This window comes from Mauremys reevesii, linkage group 3 (genome assembly GCF_016161935.1).
Source record: "Mauremys reevesii isolate NIE-2019 linkage group 3, ASM1616193v1, whole genome shotgun sequence".
NCBI lineage: Eukaryota > Metazoa > Chordata > Testudines > Geoemydidae > Mauremys > Mauremys reevesii.
Genome location: NC_052625.1, coordinates 171216740 through 171235127, shown reverse-complemented (window position 1 = coordinate 171235127; position 18388 = coordinate 171216740). Strand labels below are relative to the sequence as shown.

The 18388-nt window shown below is 44.6% G+C and overlaps 1 protein-coding gene across 1 annotated transcript in view; it reads left to right on the top strand.

The window, feature by feature from the left end:
* Nucleotides 1–9: 9 nt before the first annotated feature.
* Nucleotides 10–18388, top strand: part of SH3YL1 (SH3 and SYLF domain containing 1) — a 91730-nt gene continuing 73351 nt past the window's right edge. The window contains exon 1 of the mRNA XM_039531238.1: nucleotides 10–142. Coding sequence (XP_039387172.1) covers nucleotide 142 — 1 coding nt within the window. The 5' untranslated portion in view covers nucleotides 10–141. The remainder of the gene's footprint in view (nucleotides 143–18388) is intronic.

The following is an 18388-nucleotide window of genomic DNA, read 5'->3' as shown; positions in this document are numbered from 1 at the left end:
TGAGCAGCTCTCAGGGGTCCTTCCTTCACCTTGCACGCACGCACTGAGTGATGAGAGGTCGAGTTTGGGCCTGGCTGCGTCCTCTCTCCTGCCCCCTGTGCTGTCCAGCCGCACCCGGGAGCCTTTAGCGGTGTTACAAGAAGTGAGTACTGACCGTGCTGTGCTTTCTGGGACAGGATAGTGGTCCTTTGGGATCCTTGGGTCCTGTCTTCCCAACTTCCACTGGTTAGATGGAGAATGAGGGCAAGTCTAGCCTAGGGCTGCCAGCCATCCGGTTTTTGACCAGCACGCTGCTGACTGGGCTGTTAAAAATCCTGTTGGTGGCGCAGCCGGAGCCTAGGGCCAAGGCAGGCTCCCTACCTGCCCTAGTTCTGTGCTGCTCCTGGAAGAAGCCACCAGGCCCCTGCGGCCCCAGGCGCTGTGGTGACCGGGGACTGGGAGGGTCTGCGTGCTGCCTCTGCCACTAGTGCTGGCTCTGCAGCTCCCATTGGCTGGGAACTGCGACCATTGGGAGCTGTGAGGGGCAGCATCTGCGGGCACAAAGACAGCGTGCACTGTGCAGAACTGCCTGGTCACCCATGTACCTAGAGGCCGCAGGGACCTGGCAGCCGATTCCTCAGATGGCCACCGGGACCCTGCACCCTAACCTCCTGCCCCAGCCTGGAGTCCCCTCCTGTACCCCAGAACCCACATCCCCAGCTGGAGCCCTCACCGCTTCCCATATCCCAACCCACTGCCCCAGTCCAGAGCCCTCACCCTAACCTTCTGTCCCAGCCCAGAGCCCCCTCCACCCAAAACCTCTCATCCCTGACCCCATCCCAGAGCCCATACCCCCTCCTATACCCCAGCCCAGTGAAAATGAGTGAGGGTGGGAAGAACGAGCAACAGAGGGAGGGGGGATGGAGTAGGGGGTGGGGCCTTGGAGAAGGGGTGAGGCAGGGGTGTTCAGTTTTGTGTGATTAGAAAGTTGGCAACCCTAGCCTACACCTCAAAATTGATGCAAGTTATTTTGACATACGGCCACTGCAGTAATTAAAACAGCTTGGCATATCCACACTAGCTTCTTCTGTCAACAGTATGAGCCCTCGCCAGGAGCGCTTGCACTGATTTCACTGTCAGTGTGAGGCATGGTGGTGCACTGGCAGCCGTAGCGCTGCTGCCTGGGGCTGGCAGCCAGCCAAGGTTACTACCTTTGAAAAGCAAAAAACAAGAAACAAACAAACAAAAAAACATTCCCCTGCTCCACAAAGCAAGCCTGCTGCAACCCCAATCACAAGCCAACTCCGCAGTCCACCACCTTCAACAGTCACTTATAGTATCTAGAGAGAGAACACCTATAGATAGGATAGTTTAAGTAAGGATATGTTGTTAACAGTGGAAGTGGGAGCACTGCAGCATCTGTAGCTGAACAGAGAAACTTTTAACATTAGATATCCCAGTGTATTGTGATAATAATGCAAATCTTTAGACCCACTTTTAAAAAAAACAAACAAAAAAAACAACCTATAGATTAAATAATTTTTCTGGCAAATCCATAAAAAAGCCCAGCCTGGCCAATCAAATATCAGCCAGGTGGTGGCCCTGGCAGCCTGAGCCTGGGGCTGTGAGCCGGAGACCCTCTGTTCCGAGTATTAGCGCAGCAGGGCTCCAGGCTGTCAGCCGCTAGGGTGACCAAGTGTCCAGTTTTCGACCGGAACACCAGGTCAAAAAGGGATCCTGGCAACTCTGGTCAGCACTGCTGACCAGGCCGTTGACTGTCTGGTTGGCAGTGCCATGCAGCAGAGCTGGCAGGCTCCCTGCTAGCCTCTGCATGGCTCTCAGGAAGTAGCCGGCATGTCCCCCACCAGCTCCTATGCGTAGGGGCAGACGGGGGCTCTGCATGCTGCCTCCGCAGCTCCCATAGGCTGGAAACTGCAGCCAATGGGAGCTGTGGGGGTGGCGCCTGCGGATGGGGCAGAGCCACCTGGCCGTGCCTCTGTGTAGGATCTAGAGGGGGAACATGCTGCTCCTTCTGGGAGCTGCTTAAGGTAAGTGCCACCTGGAGCCTGCATCCCTGACCCCCTCCTGCACCCCAACCCCCTCCCCCAGCCCTGATCCCCCTCCTGCCCTCCGAACCCCTCGATCACAATCCACTGCACCCTCCTGCACCGCAAACCTCTCATCCCCACCCCACCCCCATGCCCCAACCCCATACTCCTACCCTCTGCCCCATCCTTGATCCCTCTCCCATGCTCCGAACCCCTTGGTCCCAGCTCAGAGGCCCATCCTGCACCCCTCATCCCCGGCCACACATCAGAGCCTGCAACTCCAGCCAGAACCCTTTCCCACACCCCAACCCCCTGCCCCAGCCCATACCTCCTCCCACACCCCAACCCCCTGCCTCAGCCCAGAGCCCCCCTCTCATACTCCAAACCTTTTGGCTCCACCCCTCAGTCTGGAGCCCCTTCCTGCACCTCAAATCCCTCATCTCTGGCCCCACCCCAGAGCCCGCACCCCAGTCGTAGCCCTCACTCCTTCCCTCACTCCAGCCCCCTGAGCCTGCCTGGTGAAAATGAGTGAGTGGGGGTGGGGAGAGTGAGCGACAAAGGGGGGGCGGGGTCTCAGAGGAGGCGTGGGGCACAGTGCGGGGCCAGGGTGTTAGGGGTTGCCAACTTGCTACTCTCTCAAAACCAATCAGCTGCCAGTCTAATGTAAGCAACACAGTGTCTACACTAACACTGCTTTGACCTAGCTACATTGACCTAAGCATTACACCTCTCACGGAGGTGGAGTTATTAAGTGGATGTAGTTGGTGACTTACATCAGCAGGAGCAACATTGTAGTGTAGACGCTTACAGAGTGAGGTCGATATAAGCTGTCTTACATGGACCTAATTCTGTAATGTAGACCAGGCCTAAAATAGCTACTCCTCTTATACCAATAACTCCTTGGCCCCAATATATCCTGGCAGGAGTGTGCCATAAAAACTCAGCTCTGGGACTTGCTGGAATGTGGCTCTGGCTAGTTTTTGGTCCCCACCTTGCAAATTACACAGCCTAAATACAAAACAAATTTATCTACTAGTACTTCAGCAAAAACATACCAACTAAAAATATGTTGTTGCCGCCCAGTGCAACAGTGAGTGCTACAAAAGCCTCAGTCTGGCACTGGGATTCTAGGGAATCATGTTTCAGCGTAGCAACCGTGTTAGTCTGTATCTGCAAAAAGAACAAGGAGTACTTGTGGCACCTTAGAGACTAACAAATTTATTTGAGCGTAAGCTTTCGTGGGCTACAGCCCACTTCATCGGATGCATGTAGTGGAAAATACAAAAGGAAGATACCTATATACACAGAGGACATGAAACAATGGGTGTTACCATATACACTATAAGGAGAGTGATCAGTTATTCTCCCCCATCCTCCCCCAGTTCCTTCCATCCCCTTGTCAATTGCTGGAAATGGGCCATTTTCATTACCACTACAAACCATTCTTTTTCTCTCCTGCTAATAGCTCACCTTAACTGATCACTCTCCTTATAGTGTTTATGGTAACATGCATTGTTTCGTGTTCTCTGTGTGTGTGTGTGTGTGTATATATATATATATATATATATATATCTTCCTACTGTATTTTTCACTACATGCATCCGATGAAGTGGGCTGTAGCCTACGAAAGCTTATGCTCAAATAAATTTTTTAGTCTCTAAGGTGCCACAAGTACTCTTGTTCTTTTTTAGGGGATCATGGTTGTTTTCAAGCCTTCAGTTTTCATTGGAATGCAGAACATAGCTACTACTACTGCACTTTAAAAATCTGGCCCCAAAACACTGATCTGACATTTCGATCCTTCCAGATTTTGGCCACAAACTAGATAACTATGTTATTGAAATGGAGAATGAGTGTTGCTTCCACGGCTGCCCAGAGGATTCAGGGGGCCTGGGACAAAGCAATTTTGGGGGCCCCTTCCATAAAAAAGTTGCAATACTATAGAATACTATATTCTCATGGGGGCCCCTGTAGGGTCTGGGGCAAATTGCCCCACTAACTCCCTCCTCTGGATGGCCCTGGTTGCTTCTACTATTTAACCAAAAAAATCTGGGCCTCAACACTTCCTGATAAAAGAAATCTGCAAAAACTCTAATTTGGCAACTGTATTGTGCTGGTCCAGATAATTTTGATCTGCACCTCCTTGTCCAAATGTTGTTGCCTAAATTTAATCATGGTAGATACAGGTTGATTTAAAAAAATTCTTAAATGCATTTTTCTTTGTAAAAATCTATTTAAAGTGTGAAAACATGGCAACCTATATTAAGGACTACAGTTACTATAATCTAATAAAATCATTGAAACTACATTTTTTAAAAAGTATGCTTGCTGCTAAAGTTTGAAAGAAAGGTTACTGAACTGGTGGAAATCACTGGCTAAGCACCTAGAACTAGGTTTTGGTGAACAGCTACGCCAGCAGTAGTATCTTTTGCAGGTGCAGAAAGAATATTTTCTTCTTTTCAGTTTATTCAGCTAGTTCATTTCAATGATTAATTCATTCAAAGTTGAAAAATGGATTGGGAGTTGAAAGAGAAGAAAAGCTTGTTTTCCTCTTCCAATCTCTGAATAAAAATGAGGTCTGAGAGGATGAGATCTGCTAGATTTCAAATCTTAAAGGACATGCTGACCAGAAACAACCTTCATTGCACCATGGGCTTTAATTGGAGCCTGTGACTTGTTTACATGTTAAACTCCTTGGTCCGTGCAGGAGGTTAGACTAGATGATCATGATGGTCCTTACTGACCTTAAAGTCTATGAGAAACAACCCATTCAATTAATTAACTACAGCTAGTATTTTATTTGTTTAATGCATTAATTAGTTTTGGTAAATTTAGGATTTTCCCCTTTATTTGTCATGCATATTTAAAATAGTTTTTAATTAACAAAGAAAAAAAACATTTTACAATGCTGGTTTTGTGCATTTTTAATTGAATTTCAAATGCAGCTTGACACAGGTGATGGGTAAAAATGAGATAATCAAGTAAATAAAAAACGTGTCATTCACCATTTTCTAACATAATAAATGTTAAGACATAATTGCTTAAATAAGGGTGTATAGCTATAGTATATCCTCCTTGGTAGGTATAATTTGGAACTTCTTTTTGCAAACAATGAGAACCAACATTCTCTAGAAAAATAAATAGAAAGTATAAATGCAAAAGTATAAAATTGATTCTTTAAATTAAGATTTCCTGCCTGCTAATTTAAATTATGATTAAAATCAGTGATATAAATCAATACATCCTGAATTTGGCACACATTCTCCCATTCCATCAGAATAATCCAGATGTTTTCTAAGTAGCAGCTGAATTTGTGATGGTGGGATCAAAAGTTAACTAGGTTTAAATGCGTCTGACGAAGTGGCTATTCACCCATGAAAGCTTATGCTCCAATACTTCTGTTAGTCTATAAGGTGCCACAGGACTCTCTGTAGGTTTAGATGCCATCTCTAGGTTTTTGAGGTGCCTTTATGCTAGTATGTGGTGTCTGGAATCCTTTGGTGCAATAGAAACAGCTAAATTTGTTCTCCATTTAAGCAGTGGAATTTCAGGGATGAAGGCCTAGATCAGTGGTGGGCAAACTGCGGCCTGTCAGAGTAATCTGCCTCTGGGCTCCCAGACAGTTTGTTTACATTTGCACGGCTGCCCGCAGCTCCCAGTGGCCGCGGTTCGCCATTCCTGGCCAACGGGAGCTGCGGGAAGTGGCGCGGGCTGCAGAGACATGCTGGCTGCTGCTTCCCACAGCTCCCATTGGCTGGGAACGGTGAACCATGGTCCTGCATATGTAAGCAAACCGTCTGGCAGCCCGCCAGCGGATTACTCTGATGGGCCGCAGGTTGCCCACCACTGGCCTAGGTCCTGCAGTTTTTAGCTTTTACCAAGATCCCACAATTGTCAAATGATGATTAATATTAGGTGCATAAAGAGGTCACTGGGGCACCTATGGGCCTGTTCCTGTGCCTCTGTGTAATTGGGGGCACATGATCTATCTATTTTTGATAATAGATGATGACTATGAAGATGGATGAAAGTTTATTTTCAATGCACACACTTTTGCATACACTGGCATCACAGTATGCATATGTGTAACACATACAGATCCCAGTTGTCGGCGGGCAGGATCAAACCTGGGATTTCTGAAGCTACATACATGAGCCTCTACTGCAGGGGTGGGCAAACTTTTTGGCCCAAGGCACATTGGGGTTGCAAAACTGTATGGAGGGCTGGGTAGGGAAGGCTGTGCCTCCCCAAACAGCCTGGCCCCCGCCCCCTGCCTGCCCCCCTCAGAATTCCCGACCCATCCGACCTCCCCTGCTCCTTGTCCCCTGACCGCCCCCTCCCTGACCCCCTGCCCCAACCAGCCCCCGGGACTCCACCCCTATCCAACCCCCTGCTCCCTGTCCCCTGACTGCCCTGACCTCTCCCACTTCCTGCCCTCTGACTGGCCCCCTCAGAGCCCCCTGACCCATCCAACCCCCCCCGCTCTTTGTCACCTGACCACCCCCTCCTGGGACCCCACCACCTCTTATCCAACACCCCTGGGACCCCATCCCCTATCCAACCCTCCTGCTCCCTGACTGCCCTGTCCCCTGACAGGCCCCCTGGGACTCCCACGCTTGTCCAGCCCCACCCCATTCCCCATCCCTTGACTGCCCCCCCTCCCTCCCGAACCTCCGCTGCCCACGTGGCGGCTTGGCTGCAGGGGCGGAGGGACAGCAGAGGAGGGGCTGGTGGCTAGCCTCCCCTGCTGGAAGCTCAAGGGCCGGGCAGGACAGTCCCGCGGGCCGTAGTTTCCCCACCTCTTCGCTACTGCATGAGCTAAAAGCCTAATGGTTTTTAGCTAAGGCTGTAGCAGACTTGTTAATCTCTAAGTGGTCTCGGTGCCACTAGAGGGGACAGAACACCACACCCAGGAAGTGTGTGGGCTACATATGCACAATATTTTCTGTGTAGTAAAAGCTATATTGCTTTTGTGCAACAGATATCACTGTTTGAAACTACTATGTTTATTCAGTGAAGTGCTTCTGAGTTGCTCTTAATTGCAACATTTCTTTAAACTATGCTCTGTGGAACCTCTCCTGGTGCCCCGCAGACTAAAACACTTTGAGAACCTGGTAGTGGGGAAATTGGGAGATGTGTGAGAGAACCTCTCTTGACAAAGTTGTTTGCAAAATATCATAATTGGGTAGCCACAGAATATGAGTGATGGGTCACCATTATTTCAAGCATTTATTATATGGTTCTCTTCTCTGTGATGATAGGCTGGGGTAAGATAAGTCAGACCTGTGTAATACTCTGTGGCAAAATTCTCCGTTCTGCACCCTGTGTAATGGTTTGTACTAGTGGCAAGTAGGGCTACACTGGAGAGAGAAAGCAGTACAGAGTCCAATTTGAGCTGAGAAATAAGAACATAAGAACGGCTGTACCAGGTCAGACCAAAGGTCCATCTAGCCCAGTATCCTGTCTACCGACAGTAGCCAATGCCAGGTGCCCCAGAGGGAGTGAACCCAACAGGCAATGATCAAGTGATCTCTCTCCTGCCATCCATCTCCATCCTCTGACGAACAGAGGCTAGGGACACCATTCCTTACCCATCCTGGCTAGTAGCCATTTATGGACTTAACCACCATGAATTTATCCAGTTCCCTTTTAAACGCTGTTATAGTCCTAGCCTTCACAACCTCCTCAGGTAAGGAGTTCCACAAGTTGGCTGTGCGCTGTGTGAAGAACTTCCTTTTATTTGTTTTAAACCTGCAGCCTATTAATTTCATTTGGTGACCCCTAGTTCTTGTATTATGGGAATAAGTAAATAACTTTTCCTTATCCACTTTCTCCACATCACTCATGATTTTATATACCTCTATCATATCCCCCCTTAGTCTCCTCTTTTCCAAGCTGAAGAGTCGTAGCCTCTTTAATCTCTCCTCATATGGAACCCTCTCTAAACCCCTAATCATTTTAGTTGCCCTTTTCTGAACCTTTTCTAGTGCCAGTTGTGTAAGCCATTTGTTACAGCTACTTTTACAAGACAATCTCATTCATGTAAAAACCTATTATCTTGCATTTTTGTTTAACCATTGTGTGTGAAGGGTTAGGGAAAGGGGAAATAATAAAAATCCTGGCTCTTGAGTTTAATAAAGTCTGAACAAATACAATTTAGATTACTCTTATCCTTTGTTTAAAATGCTCCTTATTCCTCTCCCTTCTAGTTGAAGTATCTTGAAAGTAATTAATTTAAGAAATTCAAGCAGTAACTTGTGAACTTTGACCCTGATGCATAGGCATGGTGGATGACTGATGTCGGAAGGTGGATGTAAGGGGAAAATAGTGGTGCCTTTGTTAGTGCAATTTATTAAATCTTTATTATTATATTTGTTGTTGCCAGGGTAATGTTGTCTGCTGGTAATGGCTGGAGTCTGTGTATTTTATAAGATTATTATTAATCATGTTTATTATGGTAATGCCTAAGGGGCAACCCAGAATGGGGCCTATTGTGCTAGGCACCATATAAACACAAGAGTAGTAGACAGTCCCTGTCCCAAAGAGATTACAATCTAAATAGACGAGACAGACACAAGGGAAAGGTGTATAAGACACAAGTAGACTGAACAATGTGATGTTGGCAAATGTTATGTTTCCTAATTTTTTAGGGTGGATTTACTTAGGAAGGGATCAGCTAAATAGAAAGAAAAAGGAAGGGAAGGGAGTGAGGGGAACAGAACAGGAGAGAAGATAGAAGGGGCAGGTGTAGAGTGAGGCTGAGGCCCTGAGCCCCAGTGTGCCCCACGGAGAATGCACGGGGAGAGGAGGTGTTCTGGGGTCTGGGAAATACTCTGAGAGTTCAACTCCTTCCTTAGAGGTTTTTAAGATCAGGTTTGACAAATCCCTTGCTGGGATGATTTAGTTGGGAATTGGTCCTGCTTTGAGCAGAGGGTTGGACTAGATGACCTCCTGAGGTCCCTTCCAACTCTGATATTCTATGATAAGATCATTGGGTTTTATTGCACTGAAATGTACTCTGTTCTTGATGCTGTCCTAGTAGCAATTTCTGGGGTGGCCTTGATTCTGGTGGCCTTATGCCAATTCTCCACAGAAAATTTTTCTGGGTAGTCAGTGTTCAAGCATCCTAATGATGTGTCGTCCAACCCAGCGTAGTTGGGTCTTTATCAGCATGGCCACGATGCTTGTGGAATTTGACTTTTGGAGAACCTCCAGGTTGGTAATTTTGTCTTGCCAGTGGATCCCCATAATGGCATACAGAGACTGCATATGGAAGGCCTCTAGCTGTTTTATATGCCATTTGTTGGTGTCCAGGTCTCATAGCCATAGAGAAGAGATGTGAGCACAAAAGTATTGAGAATTTTTATTTTTGTTGAGGGGATTGTGTTGTGGGATTTCAGGACTTTGTTACATAGCTTTCCTAGTGACTAAAAAGCTTTCTGTATCCTATTTGTGATCTCTTTGTCAAGAGATCCATCATTGGAGATGTTACTGCTGAGATAGGTAAAATTGTTAACTTGCTTTAGTTGGGTTCCGCTAATGGATATGCTACGTGATGTGGCATGGAGTGGTGAAGATGATTGATGCAACACTACAGTTTTCTCCAGGCTGATTATGAGGCCAAACAATTTGGATGCTTCGGCAAATCCATCTACAATGTACTGGATATCTCCCTCTGTGTGCTAGGAGGGCACAATCATCCACAAAGAGTGCTTCTCTTATTAGTAGTTCTGTTACTTTTGTTTTTGCTTTAAGCCTTTGTGGTGTTTAGATGTGCTTGTAATTATTAGAACAGGGAGCACTGGCTGTTGGGAGTCTGTAAGGACAGGAAACAGGAAGGAGCGGGGAGGAGCTGAGGAGGCTGAGTGAGAATTACAGAATGTGCAGCAGCAGCTTGGTAAAGAGGTTTCCACTGTAAAAAATAAAGTCCTGTTGAAGCTTGTTAGTACCTTGCCTGCTTGATACAACATTTTGGCAATGAGGATGGATCTTCTGCCTCTGAACCCACCTGCACCCTTTCTGCAAAGCCCAGGTGAGCCTCCAGTTGCTTTTACTGTCTGGATCCATATGGTTGAGACTTACCTGCTTGCTGAACTTTCTTTGCTCGACGCCTGTGTTCTATGAGCTACTCACCGGCTACTTGTTCCAGAAGAATTACAGTCAAAACTCATACACCTGGCACATGATACTCATCAAGGAATTGTCAGAACCAAACAACCACTACGGGATCTGTATTGCTGGCCAGGGATGGACTCTCAAACTGAAGCACTCATAAAATCCTGTGTCACTTGCCAAATGCATGATAAGACAGCAGTGACATGTTCCCCTCCATTACAGCCTGTTCCTCTTCCTGAATCTGCATGGGAAAAAGTGGCAATTGACATTGTAGGACCCTTTGATACTGCTCCAATTGACGTCGTTATGCCATCACTTTAATAGACTATTTCAGTAAATGGCAAATCTCTTCTGCTACAGTAATTAAGTTCCTCTCTTCAGTTTTTAGCAGGGAAGGTAACCCCAAAGAACTGGTTTCCGATAATGGTAATCAATTTACTTCTCTGGAGTTTGAAACCTTTCTAGCAGAGAGGAACATTTTACTCAGAAGGTCATCCCTATAGAGGAAATAGAACAGTTTAATAGAAGTTTGAAAGAGAGTTTGCAAACAGCTAAAATGGAAGGGTGATTGTGGATACCCTTCAGTACTGATTTCTAAGATCACCCGCAGAGTTACTGCATGGGAAACAGATGAATACTAAACTGAACATTGGGGCATCAGGTCGTGCCTTTAACAATCCAGCAAACGAGGATGATGTGAGAAAAACAGTTGAACAGAACCAAGCAAAGTATAAGGCTTTCACAGACAAGCAGCGGGGTGCTAAGGAACCAAAGTTTGAGTGTGGTTCCTTCGTTAGAATATGAAAACCTGGAATTTTATGCAAAGGGGACCATAAATTCACAGCTTCTCTTAAAATCATAGAGAAGAAGGGACCTTACACCTATTGACTTTCTGATGGGCGGGTATAGAATGCTTCTTATCTTGCACCTGCCTATGCACCAAAAGGAGATTATGCTAACACCCAGTCTGCCTTGGACTTCACCGTAGAACCAACACAACAAGACATTGCATTGGAACCGGGGCTTGAGAGACAGCCTGTCAGACCCAGACGACCACCTGTTTGGACTAAAGACTATGTTATGTAGTATCTACAGTGTTTCCAGTGTAATATTTCTGCCATTAGTATAGTATCTTGTTTCCTATTTGTTCCTGTGGTTAAAACAACAATGTTTATTTTAATTGGGAGAGTTTCTTAAGAGAGGAGGGAATGTGGTGTTTAGATGTGCTTGTAATTATTAGAACTGGGAGCACGGTCTGTTGGGAGTCTGAAAGGACAGAAAACAGCAAGGAGCGGGGAGGAGTTGAGGAGGCAGAGTTAGTTATAGAGTGTGCAGCAGCAGCTTGGTAAAGAGGTTTCCACTGTAAAAATAAAGTCCTGTTGAAGCTTGTTAGTCCCTTGCCTACTTGATACAACAGCCTTATAATATTGAAGACTGAGCCAGCATGTCTGTATCTGATGTATATGCCTTTTTTGAGCCCATTTATAGCATGGTTGAGAATTTGGGTGAAGAAGAGGCTGAACAGTACAGGGGCAAGGACACAGCCTTGTTTGACTCCATTTGAAATGGGAAAGGAGTCCATGAGATCGCCATTAAAAAGTACCTGACTTTGCATCCCCTCATGGAATAAACTGAATGAGCTTTATCAGTTTTCGTGGGCAGCCAAGTTAGCTGAGGATCTTCCATAAGCTTTCTCTATTGACTGTATCAAATGCTTTTGTCAGATCAGTGAATATGCTGAACAGATTCATGTTTTGTTCAATACGTTTTTCTTGTATTTGCCTGATACTGAAAATCATGCCTATGGTGCTACGATAAGGCCTGAATCCGCCCTGAGCCTCAGGTAGAGTGGCTTCTGAGACAGATGAAATCAGTTGGTTCAGGAGGATATGAGCAAAGATATTTTTCCCCAGCAACAGATAGGAGAGCGATCCCACGGTAATTATCACAGACTGTTTTGCTGCGTAATGTTGTGCTGATTTTTATAAAAGGTAAATGGGATGACCAGGGTAATTATAGACCTGTTAGCCTGTCATCTATCCTGGGCAAGATAATGGAGTGGCTGATGTGGGACTCAATAAACAAAGAATTAAAGGAGAGTTATTAGTGCAAATCAACAAGGGTTTATGGAACAGATCCAGTCAAACTAACTTGATTTCTTTCTTTCTTTCTTTGAGATTACAAGATTGGGTGATAAAGGCAATAGTGTTGGCATAGTATACTTAGACTTTTATAAAGCATTTGACTTGGTACTTCACCACATTTTGATTTAGAAAACTAGAACAATATAAAATTATCATGGCACACATTAAGTGGATTAAAAATTGGCTAACTGATAGATCTCAAAATGTAACTGTAAACAGGGACTCATCATCAAGCAGGTGTGTTTCCAGTGGGATTCCTGGAGGGATTTGTTCTTGGCCTTACTCTTTTAACATTTTTATCGATGACCTGGAAGAAAATGTAAAAATATTCCTGGTAAAATTTGCAGATGACACAAAGAATAGGGGAGTGGTAAATAATGAAGAGGACAAGTCACTGATTGAGAGCGATCTAGATCACTTGGTAAACTGGGCACAAGGAAACTACACCGCTACCTCGATATAACGTCACCCGATACAACACGAATTTGGATATAGCGCGGTAAAGCAGTGCTCCGGGGGGGCTGCGCACTCCAGTGGATCAAAGCAAGTTCAATATAACACGGTTTCACCTATAATGCGGTAAGATTTTTTGGCTCTCAAAGACAGCGTTATATCGAGTTAGAGGTGTATGTGTTTTAGTATGGCTAAAAGAATATATCTAGAAACAAAGAATGTAGACCATAATTACAGGATGGGAGACTCTGCAGTGACTCTGAAAAAAGATTTGGGGGTTGTAGTGGATAATCAGCTGAACATGAGCTTTCAGCCTGATGCTGTGGCCAAGAGGCTAAATGTGATCTTGGGATGCATAAACAGGGAATCTCAAGTAGAAGTATTTGGCACTGGTGCAACTGTTGCTGGAGTGCTGTGTCCAGTTGCGTTGTCCGCAATTCAAGAAGGATGTTAATAAGTGGGTTCAGACAATATGCCAGTGATATACTGAAAGAGCTTAGTCTATTTAGCTTAACAAAGAGAAGGCTAAGGAGTGACTTGATTACAGTCTATAACTATCTACACGGGGAACAAATATTTAATAATGGGTTCTTCCATCTAGCAGAGAAAGTGTTATAACTCCAGTGGCTAGAAGCTGAAGCTAGATGCATTCATACTGGAAATAGGGCATAAATTTTAATGATGAGTAATGAACCGTTGGAACAGTTTACCAAGGGTCGTAGTGGATTCTTCATCACTGACAATTTTAAATCAAGATTGACTGTTTTTCTGAAAGATATGCTTTAGGAATTATTTTGAGAAAGTTCTGTGGCATGCATTGTAATGGAGGTCAGATTGATAATCAAAATGGTCCCTTCTGGCCTTGGAATCTATGAATTTCTGTATTATAGACAGTCTTTGTTGTAAATTTTAGCAGCAAACGTGCACTGCTTGAATGTTTTTTTTTTTCAATTTAGTTTTTAATCATTTCAATAGATTATAATAAGCTTAGATCCTAATATAAGTTGTCATATGTTTAAAATTTTAAATAGTTTTTAACATCCTTAATTTATATTAAAAAAACAAATTTCAACAAACATATTTTGCTTTTTATTTTATTTATTTTAAAAAAGAGGCTTTTCTAGCCTGATTTCAATTGTGATTCTGTTCAGAAAATTTCACTTTAAAAATGTCATGGTCATACTTGGTGTATGTGTTGTAATGATTTTCATATGAAACATGCTGCATTTGCAAGTAAATATGCTTTTTGTAACTGCCAGAGCTGCAAAGTCAACATGGGATCTTAGAGGGAAGTTGGAGTTTTTCCTTCTTTAACATCATCACCACTAACATGGTTCTGCAAGCCAGATGAGGCCTTTAGTTACACATGCTCAGCTCCATTGCCTTCAGCGAGGCTGCACAGATGCTTCTGCATTCTTCTTAGCACAAACTGTCTGACTCACTAGTTCCTCAGAAACTTGATGACCGTTTTCCTCATGTATTCCAGTTGCTTCCTCACTTTTAATTATCACATAGCTGATCAGCTTATACCTGAAACTTCTTCTCTATGTGCTGTAAACATATATTATTTTTCTTTTTCTAAAAAAAAAACAAAAGTGCCCCGTACAGCTGCAGCTGTATCATTTTACTGTGTTCTGTTATCCGCCCTCATTTAGAGAAATTATCTTTCTAGGAGGATGAGAGAAAATTCAGTCTGTTTATTTAGGGGCTTGTTTCAAGCTGTTTTGAATGCAGAAGCCACTAGGAGCTGAGATCACCAAATTGTTTTCGTAATACTTTTTTCCTCTGGACTATAATTGTCAAAAATCAGTCAGATTTGCCTGAAAGTTTTCTCAAGGCTAATAGTATGTGGGATGGAACATTGATATGAAAACAAGTAACTAAATGATGTATTATCCGGATGAGCTAATTTAAGTGAGCAAAGTAATATAATATAAAAATCTGTGTGAAAAGTTGCTAGATTATAAAAGAGTTTAAACTTCTTAAAGAAATACAAGTTTTGTGTCTAAAGTAATGTATACTTTTTAAAGAGAAACTACATAATTAGTGGCAAAAACTATAAAATGATGTAGTTGCTTACATGAAACATTGCATGCCAATACTCAGTCCCTTTTTAGGAAGACTATGGAAGGAAAAACTAGGGAAAATACAAGAGGCCAATAAAACAATGTAAAATTGGAAGATACAAGACTGAGGAAACTGAATTTGTATCCTGTAGTCTGGAAAACTGGAAGTCGTCTGAGGGAAGGGATAGTATAAGAAATTATAAAATAACTAGGAGGTAATAGTGTAAAAGAAAAGAATACTCACAGATGGAGAAGTTGGTAGGGCAAGAAGCAATATACCCTGATTTAAAAAAAAATGTAAACACTGAAAAAGTTCTTAATAATATGATCAAATAGGCAATGAAATAGACTACCAAGGAAAAGGTACTCTGCAATCACCATAAATATTTTAAAATGGATTAATAGGAAGGAAATTAGGAATAGTGCTGAAAAAGGTAGATGGTAACTTGAGGCATTCAGTGTAACCTTTTCTGGCTCTACTGGCTATGGTTCTATGAAGTGTGCGGTTTGATTCATGGTAAGAGCACCAGAACTTCTCAGTTTTGCTTTGCTTTGCCTAGAGCTGTGTGGAGGATGGAAATTTCATATCTCAAAGGATTTTGAAATGTGGCTTCATCCCAAATCAGAATAAACTCAAATTTTGAAGTTCTCCACAAAAGAAAATTCCCTTCACCCCATAGCTTTAGATTGATTGACATGTTTCATTTTTATTTCGACTTTAGTTTGTTGTAATATGTAACATAATATAAAAGAAAAAAATGAATTGTTTCAGTCTGAAAATGTTAAAACATGATGTTTTGACATTGTCAACTTTTTTTTTTCCTGGTTTTTCTCTGAAACAAAACTTCTGCAAAATCATGTTTATTTTGCTGCGCATTTCAATCTGGACAGAACTGCATTCTCTCATGGACAATGTTTGTCTACATCAGAGGTGGGCAAACTACGCCCACGGAACCATCTTCCCTGGCCCTTGAGCTCCCAGCCCGGGAGGCTAACCCCCAGTCTCTCCCCCACCGTCCCCCTCTACTCTGCAGCCATGCCACCGCGCAGGCAGCACTCCAGGCAACAGAGCGGTGCGCTCCTGCCGAGCAGCACGGCAGCGTGTCTAGCTCTGTCTGGGCGGCGCGGCTGCCAGACATGCTGCTCTGAGCAGCATGGTAAGGGGACCGGGGGATTGGATAAGGGGCAGAGAGTCCCGGGGGGCAGACAGGGAGCAGGGGGCAATTGGATGGGGCAGAGGTTCTGGGGGGGGGGCCAGGGCAGAGGTTCTGGAGGGGGCCTGGACAGGGACCAGGGGGAGTTGGATAAGCATGGGATTCCCGGGGAGTCCTGTCAGGGAGCAGGGGTGTGGATAGGGGTCAGGACAGTCAGGGGACAGGGAGCAGTGGGGGTTGGATCGGACGGAGGTTCTGGGGAGGGCAGTCAGGGGACAGGGAGCAGGGGGGTTGGATGGGGGTGGGGTTCTGGGGGAGGCAGTCATGGGTGGGAAGTGGGAGAGGGCGGATAGGGGGTGGGGACCAGGTTGTTTGGGAGGTACAGCCTTCCCTACCCAGCCCGCCATATAGTTTTGCAACCCCAATGTGGCCCTTAGGCCAAAAAGTTTGCCCACTCCAGTCTACATTTTCCAACCAGTTCTCTAGGCTCTAATTCAGCAAGGTGTACTTAAATATGTGAATTTCTTAAAGCATCTGAAAAGGCCCTAATGAAGTCAATTACGAATGTGCCTAAGGTTATGCATATACTGAAGTACCATGCTGTGCCAGGGTCCTAGATTACATACATGACAGCAATCTTAGTAAAAGTGGAACTCTAGATGGTAAATGCTTATTTTTTTAAAAAAATAGTCAATGTGGATTTGCATGGGCCGCTGTTAATGGCTTATAGTGCTACTTTGCTGTTCCACCATTTGAATTGAAGAGACTTAAGAATCAACTTCTATCTATTTCAGATCAAGATTAAAGAGGATAGTTCTGATTAAATCAATTAAAAACCTTATTTAATATGCCAAATTACACACTGGGAGATGATCAGGCCTTCAGATTTCTCTGTGTGGGAAAAGAAATATGAATATAAATTTGTTAGCAATATCTATACAGTAGGTTCTAAGAGCTTTTGAACAATGCAAGGAGATAAAATAGCAAATGTGCATGGATCAGAATCAGATCTGTTTGGACAAGAAACATTTAAAATTATGAATGCTTTAAAGGCAGACAGTGGAACCCAGTGTCTTCATTAGTATATCATTTTAAACTAAGGCAAGTTATTTATATTAATAACATTGAGATGGAGCCTCCAGACCTTCCTCACTCCATCCCAGACAAGAGCAAAGCAGAAGTCCTCCAGGCAACCTAGAGTGGTGGCAGGGGAGCAGCCAATCAGAGGGGCTGCTAGAATGACCAATCAGGGCCCAGAAGGACCATTTAAAAGGAAGCAGCAGAGACAGAGTAATCAATTGCTGCCTGGAACTCGAAGAGGGAGAACTGGGTGCCTGGCTGGTTGGAAGAACAGCAGGACCATGGACAGGTCAGTGTGGGCAGGCTGAGCCCAGAACCTACCCAGACCAGGCGAGGCTACCATGATGGGTCCTGCTGGTCAGGTTGAAGACTGAGCCCAGGCGAGGGCTGCCAGAAGGACACCAACCAATGGTACCGACATGGGCCCCTGTTAGGCTGTTAAAGAAAGCAATGCCAAGGCCATGAGAAAGGACTAGAGACTGTATACCCCGGAAAGGGGGTCAGTGAGTGGGACTTGGTTGGAAGGTTGAGTTGCAGAAGATCTGCCAAACAACCATTGGCCAGAGGGGTGCTCTCAAGAGGTGGTTGTCACCCCGTTGTAAGAACTGAAAGAAAAGCAGGCTCAAACCTGATCAGCAAGGGGTTGCCTGCAAGAGATGGGTCCTGCCCCATTCAAAAATGAGTGATTGCAGGCACATATCTGCCAGAGAGGGGCCGTCCATGAGAAGTGGGTGCAGACGCCATTACAAACATAAATTTGAAAATGAAGAATAGAGTGGGGAAACATAAATGGCTGGAATCCTATAGTCAGTGAATCATTTTAAAGCTAGCTGTTACAACCTGGCCTTGGTCTTCTCTTCTGGTCAGACTCCAGAGTGTTGTATATGGATTCAAAGTGCTTCTAAGCTCCTTTGAATCTGAGTAGTGATTGATCAATGTACCTAGCCCTGGGGCTCTTGGGTGCATTCCCAGGTAAAGACCCAGTGTCTGACACTTCTTGGGCAGTAGAATCCTGCAGTTCAGATGTTTTAGGCCCCCAAAATAAGTGTCTCAGCCCTCCTGAGCTTCATCTGCACTGCTTTCGATCGTTACTGAGCAGAACCCATCATCAGCATGGACACATCGTCTGGAATGGTGGTTGAAACATGAAGGGCATCTGGCACATAAATATCTTGCAATGCCAGCTACAACAGTGCTGTGGAAATGCCTGTTCTCACTTTCAGGTGACATTGTAAACAAGAAGCGGGCAGCATTATCTCCTGCAAATGTAACAAACTTGTTTGTCGGAGTGATTGGTTAAACAAGAAGTAGGACTGAGTGGACTTGTAGGCTTTAAAGTTTTAAATTGT